General features: G+C 38.6%; 2 protein-coding genes across 2 annotated transcripts; both read right to left on the minus strand.

The window, feature by feature from the left end:
* Positions 1 to 249: 249 nt before the first annotated feature.
* On the minus strand, positions 250 to 4,904 carry neflb (neurofilament light chain b). Its single transcript, XM_051904460.1, is given in 5 exon segments — positions 250 to 900; positions 2,041 to 2,383; positions 2,385 to 2,442; positions 2,566 to 2,690; positions 2,861 to 4,904. Coding segments are annotated over 5 exon segments (1,749 nt in total). The 5' UTR covers positions 3,878 to 4,904; the 3' UTR covers positions 250 to 694.
* Positions 4,905 to 5,293: 389 nt separating this feature from the next.
* On the minus strand, positions 5,294 to 22,411 carry si:ch211-255g12.8 (protein NLRC3). Its single transcript, XM_051904455.1, has 7 exons — positions 22,268 to 22,411; positions 20,398 to 20,816; positions 15,223 to 17,025; positions 10,299 to 10,472; positions 9,777 to 9,941; positions 8,023 to 8,069; positions 5,294 to 7,882 (listed from the first exon to the last, which is right to left on the minus strand). The coding sequence occupies exons 2-7, from the start codon at positions 20,808 to 20,810 to the stop codon at positions 7,362 to 7,364; spliced, it is 3,123 nt and encodes a 1,040-aa protein (XP_051760415.1). The 5' UTR covers positions 20,811 to 20,816; positions 22,268 to 22,411; the 3' UTR covers positions 5,294 to 7,361.
* Between the last annotated feature and the right edge of the window lie 274 nt (positions 22,412 to 22,685).

Genomic DNA, 22,685 nt, shown 5'->3' on the forward strand with positions numbered 1-22,685 from the left:
ACAAAATAGTCACATGACTTCACTCTAGTGAATCACTTTAGCTGAGCTCTGAGGTTTCTTGCATTATATTGATTACAGCTGTCATGAATAAATAATCAATGCGCAGCTCTGGAGTTGATGGCTACATACAAGCAGATTTAGTTGGTCGTAGAATAGCATATACTATACTCTTAGTATTTATTCAGTATGCATATATATTATATACAGTGTACAGCACAGTCAGCATAAGCAGAAAAACAACGCGCTAGGTTAAGGAGGTTTGTCAAGATTTTATTGATAGGCAATAAGCCTTTCTTTGAGGATCTGGTATAAGGCATTTTCAATACTAAGCACACTTGTGTTATCATAGGCAGTTGATAGTGTGATTAATGCTGAAGGCAAACTGACACAATGCTCAAAGAATAGCATTTTAATAAATAAACAACAATTAAACCAACACAAAGAACCTGCAATCACAACTTCCCTGCCAAGCGCAAACGTAAGGCATGTGTTCATGCATAGGCTACTTTGGCTTTAGGCGATCTCTACGTTGCATTTATTATTCTCGTTTGCACACATTGCTTTTAATTGGAACTGAATTTGAAATTGAGCAGCAGGACACAGTGGACTTGTTGTTGAGACGTCTGCAGGTGTGAGATAAACGCGCGAGGTTTGATCACCTCCAGCTAGCACCAGGGGGTTTGGTCAGGTGTGTTTACTTCTCTTTTGGCTTTTCTTTCTCAGCCTTACTCTCTTTCTTGTCATCTCCTTTCTTTTTCTCATCTTCTTTTCCAGCATCATCCTTCTCTTCCTCTTCACCTTCACCTTCTTCTTTATCACCTTCTTCACCCTCTCCTCCTTCTTCCTCTTTTCCTTCCTCCTCTTCTGTTTCTCCCTTATCCTCACCTTCTTCCTCTTCACCTGTAAAAAAGACAACAGAGTACAAATGTGGGTGCTACAAAAATTATATTCAGGCTTTTGCCACTATCTGCCATCTGCCAATAACAGTGAATGTTTAGAAGAATAACAAAAGTATCTTTCCTTTATGTCAGTTCAGTGTCAGTTTCTCATCTCCCCTCTGAGGGTATTTAACTTTAGATTTATGCATTTTGCAGACACTTTTATTTCAAGAAATGTACATGCATTTTTTAGTTCATACTTGTGAATTTTGTGCCATGCTCTAGTGTTTGAACGTCAGGAAAGCACATAAAAGTTTTTAAAACAAAGTAAAATAAAAAATTTAAATAAATACATTGTAATTATTGAGTAATTTTTGGTGCATTAATTTGAATCCAATTGGATTCAGTTTGACCCAGAACCAGGGTCATTATAGTTTATTTTTGTTACTTGAAATGAAATAAAATAAAATGTCACATAATTTCACCAGTATTCTGTCAAAATAAAAGCTTTTTGATTTGAAATGTTTAACTGAAATGTTGAACATTCCAAAGAATTGTGTCAAAAAATATTTACATATTGAAAGAATTTGAGACATAAATATTAGTATTTTAACTTGTAGCCTAAAATAAAAATATTAATATTATCACATTCATTTTTATTGAATATTCATAGTTTATTGTAATTTACAACAGTAATATATTTCTCATTTTTTTATAATTAGAGTTATAACTATATATATATATATATATATATATATATATATATATATGTGTGTGTGTGTGTGTGTGTGTGTGTGTGTGTATTAAATGTATGTATTGTATATTCACATAATGGGAAAAAATATATACTGTATATGCACCAGTGTGTCAAAACATAATAAATACTAGTAATCTTTATATGAATTAAATTAAGTTTATATATATATATATATATATATATATATATATATATATATGTATATCCAATAAAAAAAAACTAGCTATAATGAACCTTTTTCACTAAATGATGATAAATGTGAACAAATAATAGGAAAAAATACAATATAGGGAAAATAATATTAATAATTTTCATTTACTGTATATGCACCAATGTTTTAAAACATAATAAATAGTAGTAATTTTTATATGAAAACAAATTATATATAAAACAAATGATACTCACCCTCTTCTTTTTCCTCTTCCTCTTTTACTTCTTCCTCCTTCTCACCTTTTTCTTCTTCTTCTTCCTCCTCCTCCTTCTCACCCTCTTCTTCCTCCTCCTCCTCCTTCTCACCCTCTTCCTCCACCACCTCCTTCTTCTCCTCCTCCTCCTCCTCCTCTTCTTTCTCAGGACTTGCCCCGGCCTCCTGCGCCTGACTGGCTTCTACAATCTCATCCGCAGTGGCAGAGTAGCTCATCAATCTGCTTCCCAGAAGATAGGGGGCGCCAGAGCTCAGACTGGCCTGCACAGAGAACACTGGACGGCCGAAAGAAGGAGTGGCAGCGATGGAGGGGAGAGAAAACACTGGAGATACCACCAATACCGCCCACGTTGAAGCGGGTTTCTTCTCCTTCTAGAAGTTTCCTGTTGGAATGTAAATGGACTTTATATTTTATAATATTCAAGAATGGGGGGATCAAATGTAAACAATGTTATATAGGTTATACATATCAAATGCAATGAAGCAAAACTGTTGACATTACTAACCTATAAGCAGCTATCTCAATGTCCAAGGCCATCTTCACATTGAGAAGGTCCTGATATTCTTTTAGGTAACGGCCCATTTCACTCTTCATGGTCCTTAGCTCATTCTCCAAGTCACCGATGGTATCCTGTCCAGACAGAAATTAAAGACAAAAGGTTAGACTTTTGTGTACAAAACGGATTCAATTCCCAAGGATAGCAGGAACTGATCAAATGTGTGCAATGTAAGTCACTTTAAATAGAAAGCATCTGCCAAATGCATAAATGTAAATTGATGACATGTAGTTATCATTCTGACCTGTAAATCAGCGATCTCTGCGCTCTGTTTCTCCTCGACCTCTTGCAATTGTCTCTCCAGAGCTTGGTTGAGGCCCTGGCATGCTTCGATCTCCAGGTCTCGAGCTTTCAGCAGGCGACGGTACTCCCCGGCCTCGTCTTTAGCGGTGCGGATGTTCTCCGTGTGTTTGGCCGTGTCCTCCGTAATGGTGCTCACCTTCCCACGGAACCACTCCTCTGCAGCCTGGATGTTCTGCTGAGCCAGGCGCTCATACTGACCTCGGATGTCTCGGAGAGCTACAGAGAGGTCCGGTTTGGCCACTTCCATCTCCACCGACACCTGGGCGCTGTACTGCACCTGGGCTTGGAGCTCGGCAATCTCGTTTTCATGGAGCCTTTTGAGGAAGTCCAGCTCATCCAGTAGAGTGTCGGCTCTTTTTTCGAGCTCAGACCGGGACAACGCCGCATCGTCCGCCCCCTTCCTGGCGTCCACCAGCCGGCCTTCAGCTTCCTCACGGGCCAGGACTTCTTCTTCATAGCGACTCTGCAAGGCCTTGAGTGCCTCTTCCAGTCGGTCCCGCCTTTCTTGAGCCGCTTGGCGCTCCCTACGGGCCTCGTCTACCGCCGCACGGAGTTCCCTCGCCTCTTGCTCGTACAGACCCCTGAGACGGGAGGGTTCGCAGTGCCTCTGGCGCAGCAGGAGCAGCTCTGACTCCAGGGAACGGTTCTGGAGCTCCAGGCCATGCACACGGTCAATGAAGCTGGCAAAGCGGTCGTTGAGGTCCTGAAGTTGGGCCCTCTCCTGCTTCCGCACCACTTTGAACTCCGAGCTCAGCTGAGAGGCCTGGCTCAGGTCCAGCTCTGCCGATGCCGCAGAGCGCTGCAGACCTGCAGAGGAGGAGAGAACCGACGCACGGGACGGGGACGAATAGGTCGAGTAGACGGATCGAGAGCGACTGCTGAAGGGCGTCCCGCTACGCACCACCACCCGCCTCCGCTGCACAGACGGAAGATAAGGATTGTAACTCATTGAGCACATGGTTGTTGAAGAGAGAAGAGAACAGAGATGGTTTCCGCAGTGCTGCTGCTGCTGCTGTGGAGAGAGGTCTGTGAGGATGTAGCGGCACTGGTAGGGCTTTTTATAGCAGGCGGCGAGACTCTGACGCAGAGCTTTTTACTGACAGCATGAATCGATTACCTTCCAGTCCAGGCTGGGATGGGTTCTCGGGAGTGTAGGAGGAATTACAGAAATGGGTTGGCAATGCAATGCGAGAGAGAGAGAGAGGATGAAAGAGAGATCACAGCAAAAAGGGCAATGAGGACAAAGCTTTCAAGAGCTTTCAGAGGAAAAACACAATTCTAACAGGAGATACGGGCCGTTAAATTGTGCCTTTTGTATTAGTTCTCATCAGTTCTCCTTGCATTTAAACTGTCTCTAGTAGTGAGATGAGAAATCTGTATAATATTTTCACTTTTGCCATCTTAAAATGGAACTGGGCGTGAAGGAAAGGCTTTGTGCAACTGTGTATATTCAGCTGCACAAGCCACTAAAATCTCAGTCAGCAGGAGCCCTAAAGGCAAATCTTACTAACAAACTGGATAAAAACATTAACAGAAGGACTTACACAAGTAAATGCTTCTCTCTAGTGGTGGTTGAAGGTATTGTGAAATAATAGTAGTCACATTTGTATTGCTGTGAAATAATGCAGAGTCATTGAAGAAACTGACAAATATACAATAACCTGAAATAATAATAAAATTGAAAAAAAAACAGGTTCCCAAAGAGCAGTATTTCACACAATTTAATAGATTCGGACAGAACTACTATTAGATTATTAGCAACCTTCTTAATACACACTGAATTTTCCCTTTATTTATTCTTGCTTCACATTTTACTTTGAATATCAAACATCTTTGTGATTGCTAAAGTCTCTTTTACAGCCAGACGGCTAATGCAGGAGGCAGGAGATGAAGTGATGATGAAGAAATGAGTTTATTGAACATTTGTAGTGTCTTTGTCAAAGCTCAGAAGTCTACAAGTCTTATTATGTCAAGCAAAGGAAATGGTCACTGCTTGTCAACTCTTATGGCCTTCAAATTGTATTCCATTTTGATAAAGAAAATAAAACAAAATGTGTAATTATTGGGTTTTCTGATTTGTGTGGCATGACATCCATCCTGTCAAATGTTGTACATATATCTGAATAAAGGCAGTGGCCAAAAGTATATTTCTGCTAAAGGGCTGTTTACACGTTGTTAGATCAGATGGAATCCCCATGTCAGAAATATCAGATCTGACCCCGGATGCCGGAAGCTGTGAAAAGATATCCATTTTGTCTGGTGTCCAAAACCAGTAAAACCTGTCATCAGCAAGTCTTGTCTGCTACCCAAAACAGTCTATCAGCCTTAGAGTTTGACTGAGAAAGACAGACAAAAGAAAAAGCAGGAGAAGAAGTGATGATAATAAAAAGAGCAGTGTTTATTGAATAATCTTAGTTTCAATGCTCAGACTTTGTTTGACTAGTACAAATCCAACAATTGTTATTATACCAAAGGTAAAGCAATAGAAAATCACTTCTTCACAACATCATCCTGTGACGTTAAAAATCTTGAAATGGAGACATTCTCTTAAATCTTACTCATGAAGACAAACATTCCTTCAAACCACACAATCATAATATTAAACAACAATAGAAAGGAAATATAGTGATACAAATTATAAAAACAAAGTGACAAATGAATATTAATAATAAAATGATGAATAAATGATTAAAGAATAAATGATGTAAATCAAATAATATGAATACATGGTTAAATTATAAAATCAAATGGCAACTACATAAATGACTAATTATAAATGATTTTAAAATGAAATCATATAAAAAACAAAGAAAATAAAACAGATGTTTGATTGCTCTCTTAAAGTAACACACACAGCATTGTATTATAATGCACTGTACTTACAGTTTGGTTTTTGTATTTCAGGAGCTCAGGTTTTCAACAATAAGGACAACTAGGCATATGACGGTATCAAATTTTCATGTTGCGGATAATTGCTGAAGCTTTTTTATGGTATCACAATATTGAAATAAGTTGCAAAAAAAGTGTTGTCATAGTATAACAGGTTTAAGAACTCTGAATGTTTAAATACAATAACACAATACACAAAAGAAATATAAACTAAACATTTTCAAACAGATTATTAAAGTGCAAAAGAATTATAAAGAACAACAGGTAACAATTAACATTAACTAAGATTAATAAATGCTTCATAAGTATTTTTCATTGTCAGTTTGGTAATAATGAATTAACATGTTAACTAATGAAGCCGTATGTCACTGAACAATAACAAATAATCAGAACATTTTTAATCTATAGGGCATGCTAATCCAGGTTAAAATATAAAAAAAATGTTTAAGTTTGAAAATAAATAGCAAGTCTTTAAGTATTGAGTATTTGGTTCTGTGATGAACAACATTGCGAATACAAAAAAACTGAAGCATTTGATGGCAAGCCTGCAACCATTAGCCAAAAAAGCGTAACGGCTAATGCTAACGATGCGGCTGCCAGTTCGCGGGAAAGGAGACCAGAAGCTGTTTTTTATTTTGGTGTTTTTTTTGATGGATTTCAATGGAGAAGAGGCTTCACTACACTGAATAAACCGCTTTTGTGAGGAAACAGCTTATCATTTAATGAATCGACTGCCTGTCAGCTAATCTTCAACATGTTTTAGGCTAAACAATACGTTTGTTGCGAACGATATGTAGATTTTACTATGATAAAAAGGTTCTTTTATAAGAGAAGGAAGGGTAGAAATGTCGCGGCAGACTCATTTACGGCATTACCATAGTATTTAAAGAAAGTAGAATATACAGATGTTTTCTTTCTTTGGCTTTCAGGTTTTACCGGTTATGGTAATATCTCAGCTATCTGTCTTTCTACTACAAATGTCCCACTTTCTCTCTCCCTCCTTCCTCATCATGACCGGATACGCCCCCTATTGCTGATTGGCTACAATAATGTTTTGGTGCTCCGTGGATCAATCCGATCCACTTTGTTTTTTCTCCAGCACTGTTTTTTTCAACAAACAGCACAGATATCTAGTAAATATTCACAAAACTGTTGATTTCAATTTTCAACAGCGTTTCTCAGAAATTGCTTACTGCACCTTTAATAAAATTCTATTGTATTGTATAAATATGACATATCAAATAAATGACATCACCTAAACAAGTAATTTTGTATCACAGTAACTGATATATACCACGATATTGTAATCCATTCTGATATGTGCTTCATCTATGAATCACAAGTGAAAGAACAGCAGCTAATTAACTTGACTGATGTCTTTTAGTGTTCCTGATGTTTGAAGGGAGCACATTCACTCAATTAAATATAGTGTTATGATAAACATGCCCCTACATCCTGTAACATACAAGAGTTTATTATGAAACATAATGAACTTATTAATTACTTATTAATGACTTAAGAAATGTTTAATGTCTTAAAAAGCAGAAGGCTGTTCACCCTGACAGAAACACTGAACCATAAACTGCAAACCCAGCGTAGAGCGGTTCAGTGAACGTGGTGTTGAACGTGTGTATGTGTGTGAGCGCGTGTGTTTTGGAGACGCTGTAGAAGGACAGAGTGCCAGCCGGCCTGTCTAGATACACTGCTACTCTCTTTGAGGGGTCTGAATGGACATATATGTCTGTGTTCTTATTATCATGCCAGGCACTATATCTATCAGTAGTACAGAAAAGACTCCAGGACTTTTCATTCCACCCAAATTTACAGTCGCTCACTCCTTTCTTTCTGATTTCTTTATATGTTACTGCAACATAAGCCCCTCCACTCCATTCAACTTCCCAGTAACAGCGTTCAGACAGAGTTTCTCTACACAGAACCTGCTCCTGGTGCTTAAATCTCTCTGGATGTTCGGGATATGGCTGGTCATCTTCCACAAGCGACACCCGTCTGTTCCCCTCGGACAGAGCGAGACGAGTGTTTGCCGTGTCTGGATCCAGCGTGAGATCACAGGCATCTGTACACAACAAGAGACATTAGAACAACAGACACTGTGTGTGTGTGTGTGTGTGTGTGTGTGTGTGTGTGTGTGTGTGTGTGTGTGTGTGTATCAGACAATCATTATTTTTTATATATATATATATATATATAACCTACATTTTCGCAGTCCTGGTGTGATCCTGAAATCTCCACAATGGGCTGCACTAAAGAGTGAAAAAGAAATGTAGGAATGAAATAGGAATAGTTCTAATACTTTCAGGACAACCTACTTTTCTCACAGTATTTTTTTTTTTACTTTAACAATATTAGCAGACTTTATTTAGATCAAATAAGATTTTTTAAAAAGCTGTAAATCATTACAAATGTAAACAGGAACATTTATCAGGACAAAAAAGCAAACATACAGTTATGTTCAAAATAATAGCAGTCCAACATCACTAACCAGATCAATCACTGTTTTTGATAGAAATTATATTTCTACATGGCAAATATTTTACTAATAGGTGTAGTAGAGTAATAGAAAACCAACAGACCCAACAGTCATGACATGCATGCTGCTGATTATGTGTAACTGAATCATTAATTAAAATGGGCGTGTTCAAAATAATAGCAGTGTGGAGTTCAATTAGAGATGAATCAAATTCAATTAATTCTGTAAAAAACTGATGTCAAACAAATGGCCCTTATTTAAGGACGAAGGCAGCAAATGTACTGTGCATTTCTCTCTGAAAATCGGAGTAAAATGGGTCGTTCCAGACATTGTTCAGAAGAACAGCGTACTTTGATTAAAAAGTTGATTAGAGAGGGGAAAACATATAAAGAAGTGCAGAAAATGATAGGCTGCTCAGCTAAAATGATATCCAATGCTTTAAAATGGCAACCAAAATCAGAAAGATGTGGAAGAAAACGGAAAACTACCATTCGAATGGATCGAAGAATAGCCAAAATGGCAAAGATCAGCTCCACGGAGATCAAAGAAAGTCTAAAGTTACCTGTGAGTACTGTAATAATTAGAAGACACCTATGTGAAGCCAAGCTATTGGCAAGAAACCCCGGCAAAGTCCCGCAAAGTCCCCCACAGACAGTGAAGCATGGTGGTGCAAGCATCATGATATGGGGATGTTTCTCATACTATGGTGTTGGGCCTATTTATTGGATTCCAGGGATCATGGATCAGTTTGAGTACATCAAAATACTTGAAGAGGTCATGTTACCTCATGCCGAAGAGGAAATGCCCTTAAAATGGGTGTTTCAACAAAACATCGACCCCAAACACACCAAACGAGCAGCATCTTGGTTCCAGACCAACAAGATTAACGTTATGGAGTGGCCAGTCCAATCCCCGGACCTTAATCCGATAGAAAACTTGTGGGGTGACATCAAAAACGCTGTTTCTGAGGCAAAACCAAGAAATGCAGAGGAATTGTGGTGTGTAGTGCAATCGTCCTGGGCTGGAATACCTGTTCACAGGTGCCAGAAGTTGGTCGACTCCATGCAACACAGATGTGAAAGTTCTCAGAAACCGTGGTTATACAACTAAATATTAGTTCAATGATTCCCAAGAAAGCAAAATCTTTAAGCATTTTTCAGTTTATACAGTAAATGTTTGACTTTATAAAGAAAAATGCAGACACTGCTATTTTTTGAACAGCCTAATATTCCTTTTTCTTCACTTTCTGTAAAGTAATAACAAATTTGATCATTTTTTCTTCATGTTTCTTCTTGTTTTGATTTAGAATAGAATGTGCAGTGTTCCCAATGCATTTGCCTGTATTGAAATAAACGTTATTATAAGGATTTTGAACACACTGCTATTATTTTGAACATAACTGTACTTTCAAAACTAAATCTGATTCCATATTTAAAAGGCGTCCAAAAACACATACAGTGTGTCATGAAATCCAACATACTTAAATTTCTTCAGTTTGCAGTCTGAATTCTGTAGCAGAGCAGAAAACATCTGGAATTCTGCGTGATTGTAGCTGAGATCCAGCTCCCTCAGGTGTGAAGGGTTTGAACTGAGAGCTGAAGCCAGATAACGACAGCCTTCCTCTGTCACCATACAGCCAGACAATCTACAAAGAGTCATTAAAAATCAGGTTGGGATTTCTTGTCTCTCTGGGCAAACAATGCCATAGTCACAATCAACAAGGTCACATTTGTATTTACTAAAAACTAAGTAAATAAATCATAACAGAAATTTTGTGTTCGTGTTATTTGTTATTTATCATCTCATGGGAAAATGACTAGTTACATTTTGCATGTATTTTTTACTTCTAAAACCAACTTGTACACTCACAAGCTCCCATGATTTTTTATTTATATCTCTTTGAGATTTTTGATGGATCATACAACTCTGGGAATTTCATTACATTACGTTTAAGCGGCAAACTAAACACTGCGTCGTCCCGTGTGAAAGGGCCTTTACTCACCTCAGTATCTCTAGCCGACAGTTTGGACTCTTCAGTCCAGCACAGATAATCTCCACACCAGCGTCCCGCAGGTCATTGTTACTCAGGTCCAGCTCTATCAGCGGTGAATTCGATGACTGTAGAGCTGAGGCCAGGATTTCACAGCACTGATCTGTGATATTACACTCAGCAAGACTGAAAGAGAATAAACACTGTTTCAGTTGATGTAATGGACACCTATATTAGGCTTTTAACGTCAATGATTGTTATTTTAGTATTTTAGTAATTTAAATGATTAGTTGGTAGGTTTTGGCAAATAACATCTAGGCTGAAGTAAATAGAGTCTTTTGGCGTGCAGTGCTTGAAGTGGAAAAAATAAAGTGCTGGTACTCCCCCTCGAGGCAGGGTATGATTAAAAAAAACATTTAATAAAGTGTTTGTACACTAGTGTATGCAGGAACGACATACAATAGGCTCTACACTACCTATCAAGTCAATACCTGAATATTGATTTAATTTAAAATAATTTTAACTAACCAGATCATATTCATTAATATTAATTTAGAATACAGACAAACTTAATATTACTGTATTTGTCTAGATTGGCAATGTTTAATCTGCCTTATACCAAACCATTCCTTTTTTGTTTTCTATTTAAATAAAAAACAACAACATGAATCTATTAATTTGCCACTTCTATAATTCAATCTTTTGTCAAATCAGCTTAAGTTCACAAAGGTTGGTCAGATAACAATATTTTGAATTTCTGCTGAATAAACTAATCTCCTTTGTTTCAACTCAAATTTTTACTTTGAATAAACTCAATTTTAAAGGCAACCTAGGCTATTACATTAAACCAACAAATCATTTTTACAGTGTAATTGTCTTTAATAATTTCTGTGCATGATGTTAATCTAATGCCACATCCACAATAATACATTTTAATTTTAAAATGTAATTTTCAATTGAAAATAACAATTTCTAAAGCGTCTTCGCATTCTGTTTTCACTGGTGTGATGAGGGGTGACGGCAGCGAAAACTTGTGGATGGAAAACTGTCTCGAAAAACACTCCCTCATTACATTATGTAAACAGAATTTATGACCAAATACTGCAGATGCAGATATCATGACAATCTATCAATAAACACACACCTTGTCCTCTGCTTCTGATGCTGGTGCTGCGGACTGAGGAACACGCTGAATAGCACTGACCAGGGCTTGACACTGACTTTTTTGCTCACCAGGTACTGTGGCTAGTGGATTTCAAAGTTACTAGCCACTCTGCATTTTCACTGGCCATAATTTTGACATCGATGCCATGGGAAAATACTGCCATACAGATATTTTTAATATTATCTCATAATTTGGCAGCAGGTATATTAGGCTGCTGTCACTTTAAGACATGACGCACGGATCCATTATACTTTTATACATGCGTTTTCTGTCGCAACTGTTTATGCTCACTTAAAACATACTGTGTTTATGTGAATAGTCGTCAAGACCAGCATTTTGACATTATTTTGTATCTATTTGACTGTTTAAGTGCAATAAGAGGCGAAACAGAACTCAATTTAGTACTGAGAGGCGGCTTTATGTGCGCATACTTTAGGTGTGAGTACAAAATCTGCGAGAATGAGTAAAATTATGTACGATATGCGCAATCCTATGCCGAAATTCAAGCCCTGTAACACCAATAATATTCATCCAGAGCAAATGAAATGAGTGAGGGGAGGCGGGTTTGTGTGTTAACGCACTGTCAGAGAGATGAGAGAAAGATCAGCTGGTATCGTGTATCTATTCTGCAGAAAATGAGTATTGGAAACATTTCAGATATTTCAGTATCGATATGTATTGAAAAATCTATATTTGTGACAACACTACATTGCACTTAGTTTATTATTTCAGATGCCTTTTTAAAAGACTACAACTGAAAAATGTATAGGCCTATATTATTACTCTAAAAAAGTAACTAATTACATTAGTTACTTTTTATTAAAAGTAATGCATTACATTACTTTTGCATTACTTTTTCTCACCTGGGCTGGGCATACTTGTTTGTTTAATAACAACAAAAAAAGTTCTATTTTTGGCAAATATAAAGGCCCTTTCACACCAAAAGTGAAATGAATGAGCCTCAGGCTGAAGGAAATGCATATTTACTCCTGTACAGTAGAGGGCACAGCTCAAACAAACCTTTCAGCTGTTCTGCCATTCTGGATTAAAGAAGAATAGAATACAAGAGGAGGAAGTTTAACACTCTTATTTCTAAACCTAATCTAAACTATTTTTTGCTTATTAGTATGGTTGATTTAGATCACTGAAGGTCAGCAGCAAACACATTGGTTAATAAAGTGAGATTAAATACATGAAGTGTATTTGTGTAATTTAATATAGTGAATTACAGGATTGTGTAAAATTCTGAGATTGCATTTCACGTTTTTATACATTGAGGAATACTGTGTTTCATGCAAGTGCGATGAGTAAATGCATGTTCACATTTAGAACTACAATACCCATCATGTTCACACAGCGACATAACACCTCTGCACTCTCAACATGGTGACTGGAGAGCTGTCAATCAATAAATGTGATAAAGTAACTTATTTTAAAAAGTAACTTAAATATTTTGTTGTAAATTGAAAAAGTAATGTGTTACTTTATTAGTTACTTGAAAAAGTAATCTGATTACATAACTCAAGTTACTTGTAATGCATTACCCCCAACACTGCTAGTAGGAGTGACTGCTGGGTAAACTAATAGACTTTTAATGGGTAGTATTTTTAGTGCCTGATTATAATTCCTGCAAAATCACGTTATGATTCATATAGTTTAAAATGTGTTATAATGACCATTAATGTCTTTTAAATGGCATGGTACCATGTTTGTTTTATTATGCAATACATAGGCATTCATTTTATATTTCAAGCATGTTGTTTGTGCATTTTTTAATGTAATAAACATCATACAATAGTGAAATAGGTTATAATTGTTACGGAACACAGACTCACAACAACATAGAAATAAATGTCAGAGTTTTATTGAATGTGGCAGGTAAGCAAACAGGAAGGTGAGTATAAGAGTCAAAGCAGGAATGCAATCCTGAATGATAATACTGACAGTTCTTTGTTTTGCAGGTAGTTGGAGAAGATTGTGGAAGTGAGCAGCTGAGCACACACTTTGGAGAGGTGAGTGGAGAGTTGGAGGAGAAGACGCTGGAGACACAGGAGATTTGGGAGACGAAAGAGACACAGAGGATCAGGAGAGACAATGGAGGAATAACGTATAAACAATCCAGAGGTAAGCGTAGCAGGTTAGTGCATCCTTCTCACAACGAGACCAGACAAAGTGCTAGGGTGAAGTGTGTGCTGATGAGGTGATGGAGATCAGGTGCAGGTGAGTGCTGAGTGTGAGCAGGTGAGCATAAGGAGGGATGATGGGAAATGGAGTTCAGGGAAGGTGAGAGAGATGGTGACCGTGACAATAATTAGTCAAGACATCATGATAACTTTTGATCATGCATTACTGCCTGGGTCCTAAAGGAGACCCGATTCCTGGGGGGAGACTCGATTTCTCATGACAAAAAAGTGAGGGTATGCTACAGCTTATAATATAGATAAGTACCGTTACTGCGTACCGGCCCACTTCGAGCACTGTTGCTGTGCAGAAACAATAACATAAAATTATATTTTACAATCAAAAAATGAGAAAAGTGTAGGCCTATACATAGATGACTGAATGTATTAGTAATCTGGATCTTGATAAGAAGAAAAGAGCCTGTCCTGAACCGCACATTTCTGTCATGTTTGTCATTTAAAGGTGCAATATGTAAGATTTTTGCAGTAAAACCACTAGGCCAGTGTTATATATTTTGTTCACTTAAGTACTTACAACATCCCAAATGTTTGCAACTATTTGTAAATTGTGAGAAAATTGCCATTTTAACCAAGGCTCCGGGACGTGTGAGGAGTCGCCTGTCAATTGTGTCATACCCGCGTTACCCTCGGTTTCCGCTTTTATTTTGTAGAAACCATGGAAACACCAAAGACGCTTTAATATTTACATGTTTTAATAGACAAGGGAACAACTGTTTTGATATATTTATAGACAGAAAACTAATTATTGTTACATAGCTCAACAAGTTTAGTCTTATTGTTTAAATCTAATTGTCTTGATTTTTTGCGAGTACCATGCTTTACCATGCCTCAGAGAAAAAACACTACTTTGTGAAGTAGCTAACATAGCATAATCAGATGCAGCTTTATTTTTAGTAACAGTAATACAGCATTTTCTCCATCATACAATATGTTTTAAATTTAATTGCATGCCATTTATCAACACAATCCATCCAGCATTTAATATGATATACTAAAATCGATCTATCTTACTGCAGTGTGTAACAAGTGTCTCACAGCAGCCGCCGAGCGAACGCACAGAGTAACGTTATAACATCATTTTCAACACACTCAAATGTTTCTAATATGATAAACAGAGCTGTGTTACCTCATACTCATTACCAGAAAAGCGGAAGCGGCGCCGGCGACTGTGGCATAATAAAAGTTCCGCTGCTCGTTAGGCGTGTGTTGCGCAATCGCTCCAGCGGCCTCATTTAGCTCCCACAACACTCGGTCCTGCTCTGCTTCATACTACAGTAACGTTAATAATCGCATCCATGAACACGATTTTTTCCCGAGTCCCATCCCGATTCTTTTCCACCGGCCGTTGAGGTGAAGACCACATGTCCCAAGATTCCGCGCTCAAACTTGGCGCAATCAAGCTACGTCTTTGTTTCGAATAGGACTCTAGCAGACAGAAAATATTACATAATGCACCTTTAAATGAAAAAAAAATTACCAATTTTTTGTAAACTGATTTTCAGATTATTCAAGGCAAAAGCTATATTTCTGATGTTTCAGTATTAAAAAATGTAAACATGTAAACACTCACAGAGCTTTTCTGCAGTTAATCACAGCCGGTACCAGTCTCCTTCTGCCCTCATCTGATGTGTTGTATTTCTTGACGTCCAGCTCCTCCAGCGCCTCGTCTGACATCTGGAGCATGTAGGCGATTGCTGAGCAGTGAGCAGGAGAGAGTTTATTCTGTGAGTCTTTGTTTGATTTCAGAAACTGCACAATCTCTCTGAACAGAGTCTGATCTTTCATCTCCAGCAGACAGAGGAAAAGGTTGATGGATCTGTCAGCTGAGAGACCCTGTTCATGTTTAATTTTGTCCTTAATGTAAGCTGTGATTGTCCCGATGCTCTCTGAGCTCTTCTCCGTGTGTCTCAGCAAACCCTGTAAGAGTCTCTGATTGGACTCCAGCGAGATGCCCAGCAGGAATCGCAGGAAGAGATCCAGGTGTCCGTTCTTACTCTGAAGAGCTGTGTCTATCACTCCTTTATACAAATTAGGAAGTAAGTCAAAACAATTCAGAAACTCAGAAATATTATTTACAAAGCAGTAAAAGACATATATTGCAGCAAGAAACTCCTGAAAGCTCAAATGTATGAAGCTGTAGATTTTCCTCTGATGCATCACAGATTCCTTCTTAAAGATCTCAGTGCAAATCCCAGAATACACTGCGGTGTCAGTGGCATCTATGCCGCTCTCACTCAGGTCCTCCTCGTAGAACATCACATTGCCCTTCATCAGCTGCTTGTAAGCCAGTTCAGCAAGTTTCACAATCGTGTCTCTGTTGGACTGAAGAAGTTTCTCTGGATCTCTTCCACTTGTCTCTTCATACTTCTGATTCCTCATGTTCATCTGAGTGAGCAGGAAGTGGATGTACATCTCAGTCAGAGTTTGAGGGATTTCTGCACTGCCATCTTGTTTCAGGAGGTTTTGAAGCACGGTGGCTGAGATACAGCAGAAGACGGGTATATGACACATGATGTGGAGGCTTCTTAATTTTTTAATGTGTGAGAAGATTCTGCTGGCTTGATGCTCGTCATTGATTTTCTTCCTGAAATATTTCTCCTTCTCAGGATCACTGAATCCATGAATTTCTGTCACACGATCAACATATTTTGAGGGATAATGATTGGCTGCTGCTGGTCTGGAGGTGATCCAGATGAGAGCATTGGGAAGCAGGTTTCCTCTGATGAGGTTTGACATCAACACACCCACTGATGAAGACCCATTCACATCAGAAACGGTCTCATTTTCTGAAAACATCTGTGTAATTCTGCTTTCATCCAGTCCATCAAAGATGAACACAACTTTATGCTCTTCAAAGATCTTTGAGTCCAGATCCTTAAGTTCAGGATGAAAGTCCATCAGAAGTCTGTAAAGACTGTACTGATGATCTTTAATCAAGTTCAGCTCTCGAAATGGAAGCACAAACATGAAATCTACATCCCGATTGGCTTTTCCCTCTGCCCAGTCCAGAATGAACTTGTGCACAGAGACAGTTTTTCCAATTCCAGCGATACCGCTAGTAAGAACGGTCTTGATTTTGTCTTTTCTCTGCTTCTCACATCCTGGTAGAGGTTTAAAGATCTTATTGCAGTTAATTGGAGTCTCTTGTAGTGTCTTGTAATTTTTCTCCATGTGTAAGATCTCATGTTCCTCATTCACCCCTTCACTCTCTCTCTCTATGATGAAGAGCTCCGTGTAAATCCGGTTCAGGAAAGTTTTATTCTCTTCAGTTCCCTCAAATAAGCTCTCATACTTGCTCTTCAAGCTTCTTTTGTGTCCCTCCTTGAGCATATCAAACGACGCAGTGTAGTGGGGAGCAGAACTGGAATTCAAACTAGAAAAAAATAATTATTTAAAAATAATTCATTAAAATGCACATTACTACAGTAGGGTTATCCCAATAATTTAAATGAATATATAAATTAAAACAATGAGATGTAGTCTTTAAATATCATGATTATAAAAAATACAAACAAAATCAAATACAAAAATACAGTACTTAAATTATTGACAGTCATCACTTGTAATGCTTGATTATTAGATACACCGGTCAGGCATAACATTATGACCACCTTCCTAATATTGTGTTGGTCCCCCTTTTGCTGCCAAAACAGCCCTGACCCGTCGAGGCATGGACTCCACTAGACCCCTGAAGGTGTGCTGTGGCATCTGGCACCAAGATTTTAGCAGCAGATCCTGTAAGTTATGAGGTGGAGCCTCCATGGATCGGACTTGTTTGTTCAGCACATCCCACAGATGCTCGATTGGATTGAGATCTGGGCAATTTGGAGGCCAAGTCAACACCTCAAACTCGTTGTTGTGCTCCTCAAACCATTCCTGAACCATTTTTGCTTTGTGGCAGGGCCAGTGGCATAACTTTATTTTAAAAAGTGGGTGGGACAGGAATGTGTGTGGTGGGGGGTGTATTGTAATTGTATCATTACAATAATAAATGCACAAAATTTATTGACATAGACCTCATGTTTAATATGATAGTTTCGTCCTTACATCTACTATAATAAAATATATTGTTAGTCTCGAGAGTATTAACATTAGTCAATAAATACTTTGATCCACTTTTAATATTGTCCTGATGGACTAGGGGTAGAATTTTGGTTCAGCATGCCAGAGGTTCTGGGTTCTAATCCGCCCTCATGTAATTTATTTTATTAATTTAATTTTTAATTTTTTAATTTATTTTAATTAATTTTTAATTTATTTCTATTTCTCATTAAAACCAAAGATGTTCATCAGTGATTGTATATCAAGAGCAGGGACACGAATGTGCATTTTGTTTTGTGATTTCACCTAGAACAAATATAGTCTCCGGCCGCAACAGCATTAAGTGGTAGATTGAAACGCTCCTCTGTGTGAAGACTGCGCAGTGTGCACGAGCGCCAAGAGAACACCGCTGCGCCACTGATAGCAGCGGCAACGAGCACTCAACATGATTTCAAAAACAACACATCTCAGCGCCAGATTATTATTTAACTCAAATGAATGAACTGCTAATCAACTAGAGATGTGTCTTTTATTAGGGTGTACTCACACTAGGCTCTCTGAACCGTGCCAGAGCGCGTTTGACCCCCAAAGCCCGGTTCGTTTGACAAGCGTGATCACTCTTTTCTGTGCCCGGGCGCAGTTCGTTTAGCCGTCCCTGGCCCGCTTGGAAGAGGTGGGCCAGAGCATGGTTCGGTTGGGCTCGAGCATGGTTCGCATGCAGTGTGAGCGCTAACCATGCCGGAGCACGGAACAGATACCACTTTGTGTGCGCTACTGTCATCATTACGACGGCAAACATCTTTATTACTACTTTGATAGTACACTTTTTTAATTCATGTACTTAATTCGAGTGTATTTGGGTTTATAACGGGTCTGGATCACACCTTATTGATGAACAGGAATTGTAGTTTGCGAGTAAAGCTGCAAATCCTCCATTAATGTCATCTGCCTTCGTAGTTCATAATAATCCTCTGATACGAGCAAGTGAAAATCGCTGCGCGGCATAAATGATAAATCTATTAGGCAATATCTTAGCGAAAGTGCATTTCTTCCTGTTTTCTTCCATACAAAAAGTTGCATCTAATATGGCGTAAGTTCCAGCACAGAACGTTAAGGGCAATGTGAGTACAGGCCAGCAGGGGAGTGGTAAGGGGGGGACAATCACGCTCGGGCTCGGTTCAGGCAACCGTGCCTAGTGTGAGTACACCCTTAGATACATCCGTGCCGCGAGATGTTTCAAAAAGTGGTGGGGACAATATCTGCCCTGGCAAAAAATGGTGGGGACATGTCCCACCCGTCCCACCCGCAAATTATGCCTATGGGCAGGACACATTATCCTGCTGAAAGAGGCCACAGCCACCAGGGAATACCGTTTCCATGAAAGGGTGTACATGGTCTGCAACAATGCTTAGGTAGGTGGTACGTGTCAAAGTAACATCCACATGGATGGCAGGACCCAAGGTTTTCCAGCAGAACATTGCCCAAAGCATCACACTGCCTCCGCCGGCTTGCCTTCTTCCCATAGTGCATCCTGGTGCCATGTGTTCCCCAGGTAAGCGACGCACACGCACCCGGCCATCCACGTGATATAAAAGAAAACATGATTCATCAGACCAGGCCACCTTCTTCCATTGCTCCGTGGTCCAGTTCTGATGCTCACGTGTCCGCTGTTGGCACTTTCGGCGGTGGACAGGGGTCAGCATGGGCACCCTGACTGGTCTGCAGCTATGCAGCTCCATACGCAACAAACTGTGATGCACTGTGTATTCTGACACCTTTCTATCAGAACCAGCATTAACTTCTTGAGCAATTTGAGCTACAGTAGCTCGTCTGTTGGATCGGACCACACGGGCCAGCCTTTGCTCCCCACATGCATCAGTGAGCCTTGGCCGCCCATGATCCTGTCGCCGGTTCACCACTGTTCCTTCCTTGGACCACTTTTGATAGATACTGACCACTGCAGAGCGGGAACACCCCACAAGAGCTGCAGTTTTGGAGATGCTCTGACCCAGTCGTCTAGCCATCACAATTTGGCCCTTGTCAAACTCGCTCAAATCCTTACACTTGCCCATTTTTCCTGCTTCTAACACATCAACTTTGAGGACAAAACATTCACTTGCTGCCTAATATATCCACCCACTAACAGGTGCCGTGATGAAGAGATAATCAGTGTTATTCACTTCACCTGTCAGTGATCATAATGTTATGCCTGATCTAAGTTGTGTATCACAACTTAGTTCTTCTTGCAGTTTTCTGCCAAATTGAGAAATTAAGTACTGTACATAAGTATTGTAATTCTACTACTATAAAGTACATTTATTAATATTATGATTAAATATTAATTTTTATTTCACAGTGCAGTTGTATTACAATAGTAGCCTAATATATTTCTGTAGTAGTAGTAGTAGTAGTAAGAATAATAATAATAATTAATTTTGCTCTCAAAGTGCACCAGATTGAACCTTTTAACTTTAAAATGCCCTGGACCCAGCTAGATGCTACAAAGATCACCCACCACAGACACAAAATCCTGTTGGAAACACTGAACAACCTTAAAATAGCTTAATAAAGAAATATCAAACAGCAATATACTTGATTTGAATATATTTGAATATAAGCCACAATACTGACATGTCAGGAATTTACATTTTAAGTGTCCTATCATACCTGGGAGTCTGTACTTTTCACAGAAGCAGCACCTTACCTTGGGTCAAAGGGCACTGATCCATCAGTGAATTCAGGAGGTGCAAACATGGAATCTGCACTCCGTATAGACACACAGCTGAGTGCTGGAGATGCTGTTGTCTGTATCTTCTCCTTTCCATTACTGAATTCAGGCGGTGCATACATGGAGTGTGAACTCTCTATAGACACAGAGCTGAGTGCTGGAGATGATGTTCTCTGTATCTTCTCCTTTCCATTACTGAATTCAGGAGGTGCATACATGGAGTGTGAACTCTCTATAGACACAGAGCTGAGTGCTGGAGATGATGTTCTCTGTATCTTCTCCTTTCCATTACTGAATTCAGGAGGTGCATACATGGAGTGTGAACTCTCTATAGACACACCGCTGAGTGCTGGAGATGATGTTCTCTGTATCTTCTTCTTTCCTTCCATAGCTTTCTAAAGGTTAGAATATGTAAAACATAGGAAGTCAAAATAAATTCTATTTAAGCTGTTTTAACTTCTATCCATTTCCTGTAGGGTTTGCAATTTTTTAAACTCTGATACTAAAATTTAGAACATATCTGAATAATACAGTTTAAACCCCCGATTTGTGTGATTTTAGAATACACCTATAAACATGAAATAAACACCTAAATTAAATTATTATATCAATTTTAAATCATTAAAATTGAAAAAAAAAAAAACAATATAAAAACCACTAATACTACAGTAGAGCAGGGTTATAGCAGTGTTGGAAGAAAAATTAGTGCAAATGAAGTCAGCTCAGTATAATTTAAGCTCAGAATATTTATTTATTTATTTATTTATTGTAATGTTGTATGATTATTTAAGCAAAATGACAATTTAAATTTTTCCAAAATTGTATCAAAACATCAAAAATATCACTATGCATCACTCACTATATATACAGTATGCAACATTACTAGCATGTACTTCCAGCATGTAAGGTCAGGACTCAGGTCTCTGTAACTGATCCAGAATTTTCAAAAAATGGCTAAAGACATATTTTTCATCAACACTTGACACATTAATATTAGCACTTACTTTTTCTATTTCTATTCTGTCTGTCCATTTATTTACTTTAAAAAAAAAAAACACCTTGGTATGTGCACTTTGCTAGAATAACTGGGACTTGACATAGCAATTGCATACTGTTTCCTACTTGTTGATATATATATATATATATATATATACATAATTGTCAATATCATTCTTGATTTTGCGGATGTTTTCAAAGTGAACAAGTATATCGGATAATCGGATAAAATTACTATATCCCGAAATTGCTTTAGAAAATTATAGAAAGCACGGTGCTATGTGAATAGTGACAGGCCAGCCAAAACATTTTTACACGACATAGAGAAGATTTATAACGGGACTTCAGCGTCCTCTGGAGTCACCGAGATGTCATGATAACAATGTTGCCAAGTCCCCGGTTTTCCCGGTTTACCTTGGCTACTTTTAACACGCCGCAGGTTGAAGCGACCCCAAATAACATGATATTTAGCACCTGGAATGCGGATTTTACCAGGGAAATTCCGCCAAAAAACCCAGTACGCGAATGAAACGCGATTTGGCTAGTTTTAGGCTAGTTTTGAGTGGCAATTGGCCGAGTTTTGTTGTGAAAACCTGGCAACCCTGCGAAATGACATTACTTTCTCCACCTACGCTTGTAAACAAAGCATTGGAAGTTGATGTTTTTACGTGTTAAAAATATGCATTGAAACGTTTAATAAAGCTCAATACAACATTGTAAAAGTTAAAATACGTAAAAACTGACCACGTGCGTCTCATAGGTTAGACGGAGATGCAGCGTTATCACTTCATTAGAAAATATTAAACAATGTAGTTTCACATTCTGACTGATAACGCGAAAACGAACTTACTGCGAAATTCTACCATTCTAGTGATTTTCACGTTTTCATCCTCAGTCCTGTCCAAACGTAGGTGAGAAACAAGAATGGTCAGAATGTTCGAATTTGGTTTGTTTACGGAAGTGGGCGCGGCGAAGTCTGTTCTGTACTTGGCTGTGAACCAATGATCTACTGTACAGAGCGCATGTAGGCCACGCCCACACCGGGGGGTGGCGACGGGACAATCCATCTGTCTCCATTGTCTTTGTATTGCGTGAGGCTGCCTCCTTGTCATTTCTGACTCAATAACAGGACAATGCCTTAAAGCTGCTGTGTGCCAAGGTGTACAGCAAACAAGCTCATTTTAGTTTAATGTTTTAGTTATCCACTGATGTCAGAAAATAGTTATTTTTCAAGTCACTGGGGTGAATCAAAATTCCCATAATAATCT

This window comes from Ctenopharyngodon idella, chromosome 8, assembly GCF_019924925.1.
Source record: "Ctenopharyngodon idella isolate HZGC_01 chromosome 8, HZGC01, whole genome shotgun sequence".
NCBI classification, from domain to species: domain Eukaryota; kingdom Metazoa; phylum Chordata; class Actinopteri; order Cypriniformes; family Xenocyprididae; genus Ctenopharyngodon; species Ctenopharyngodon idella.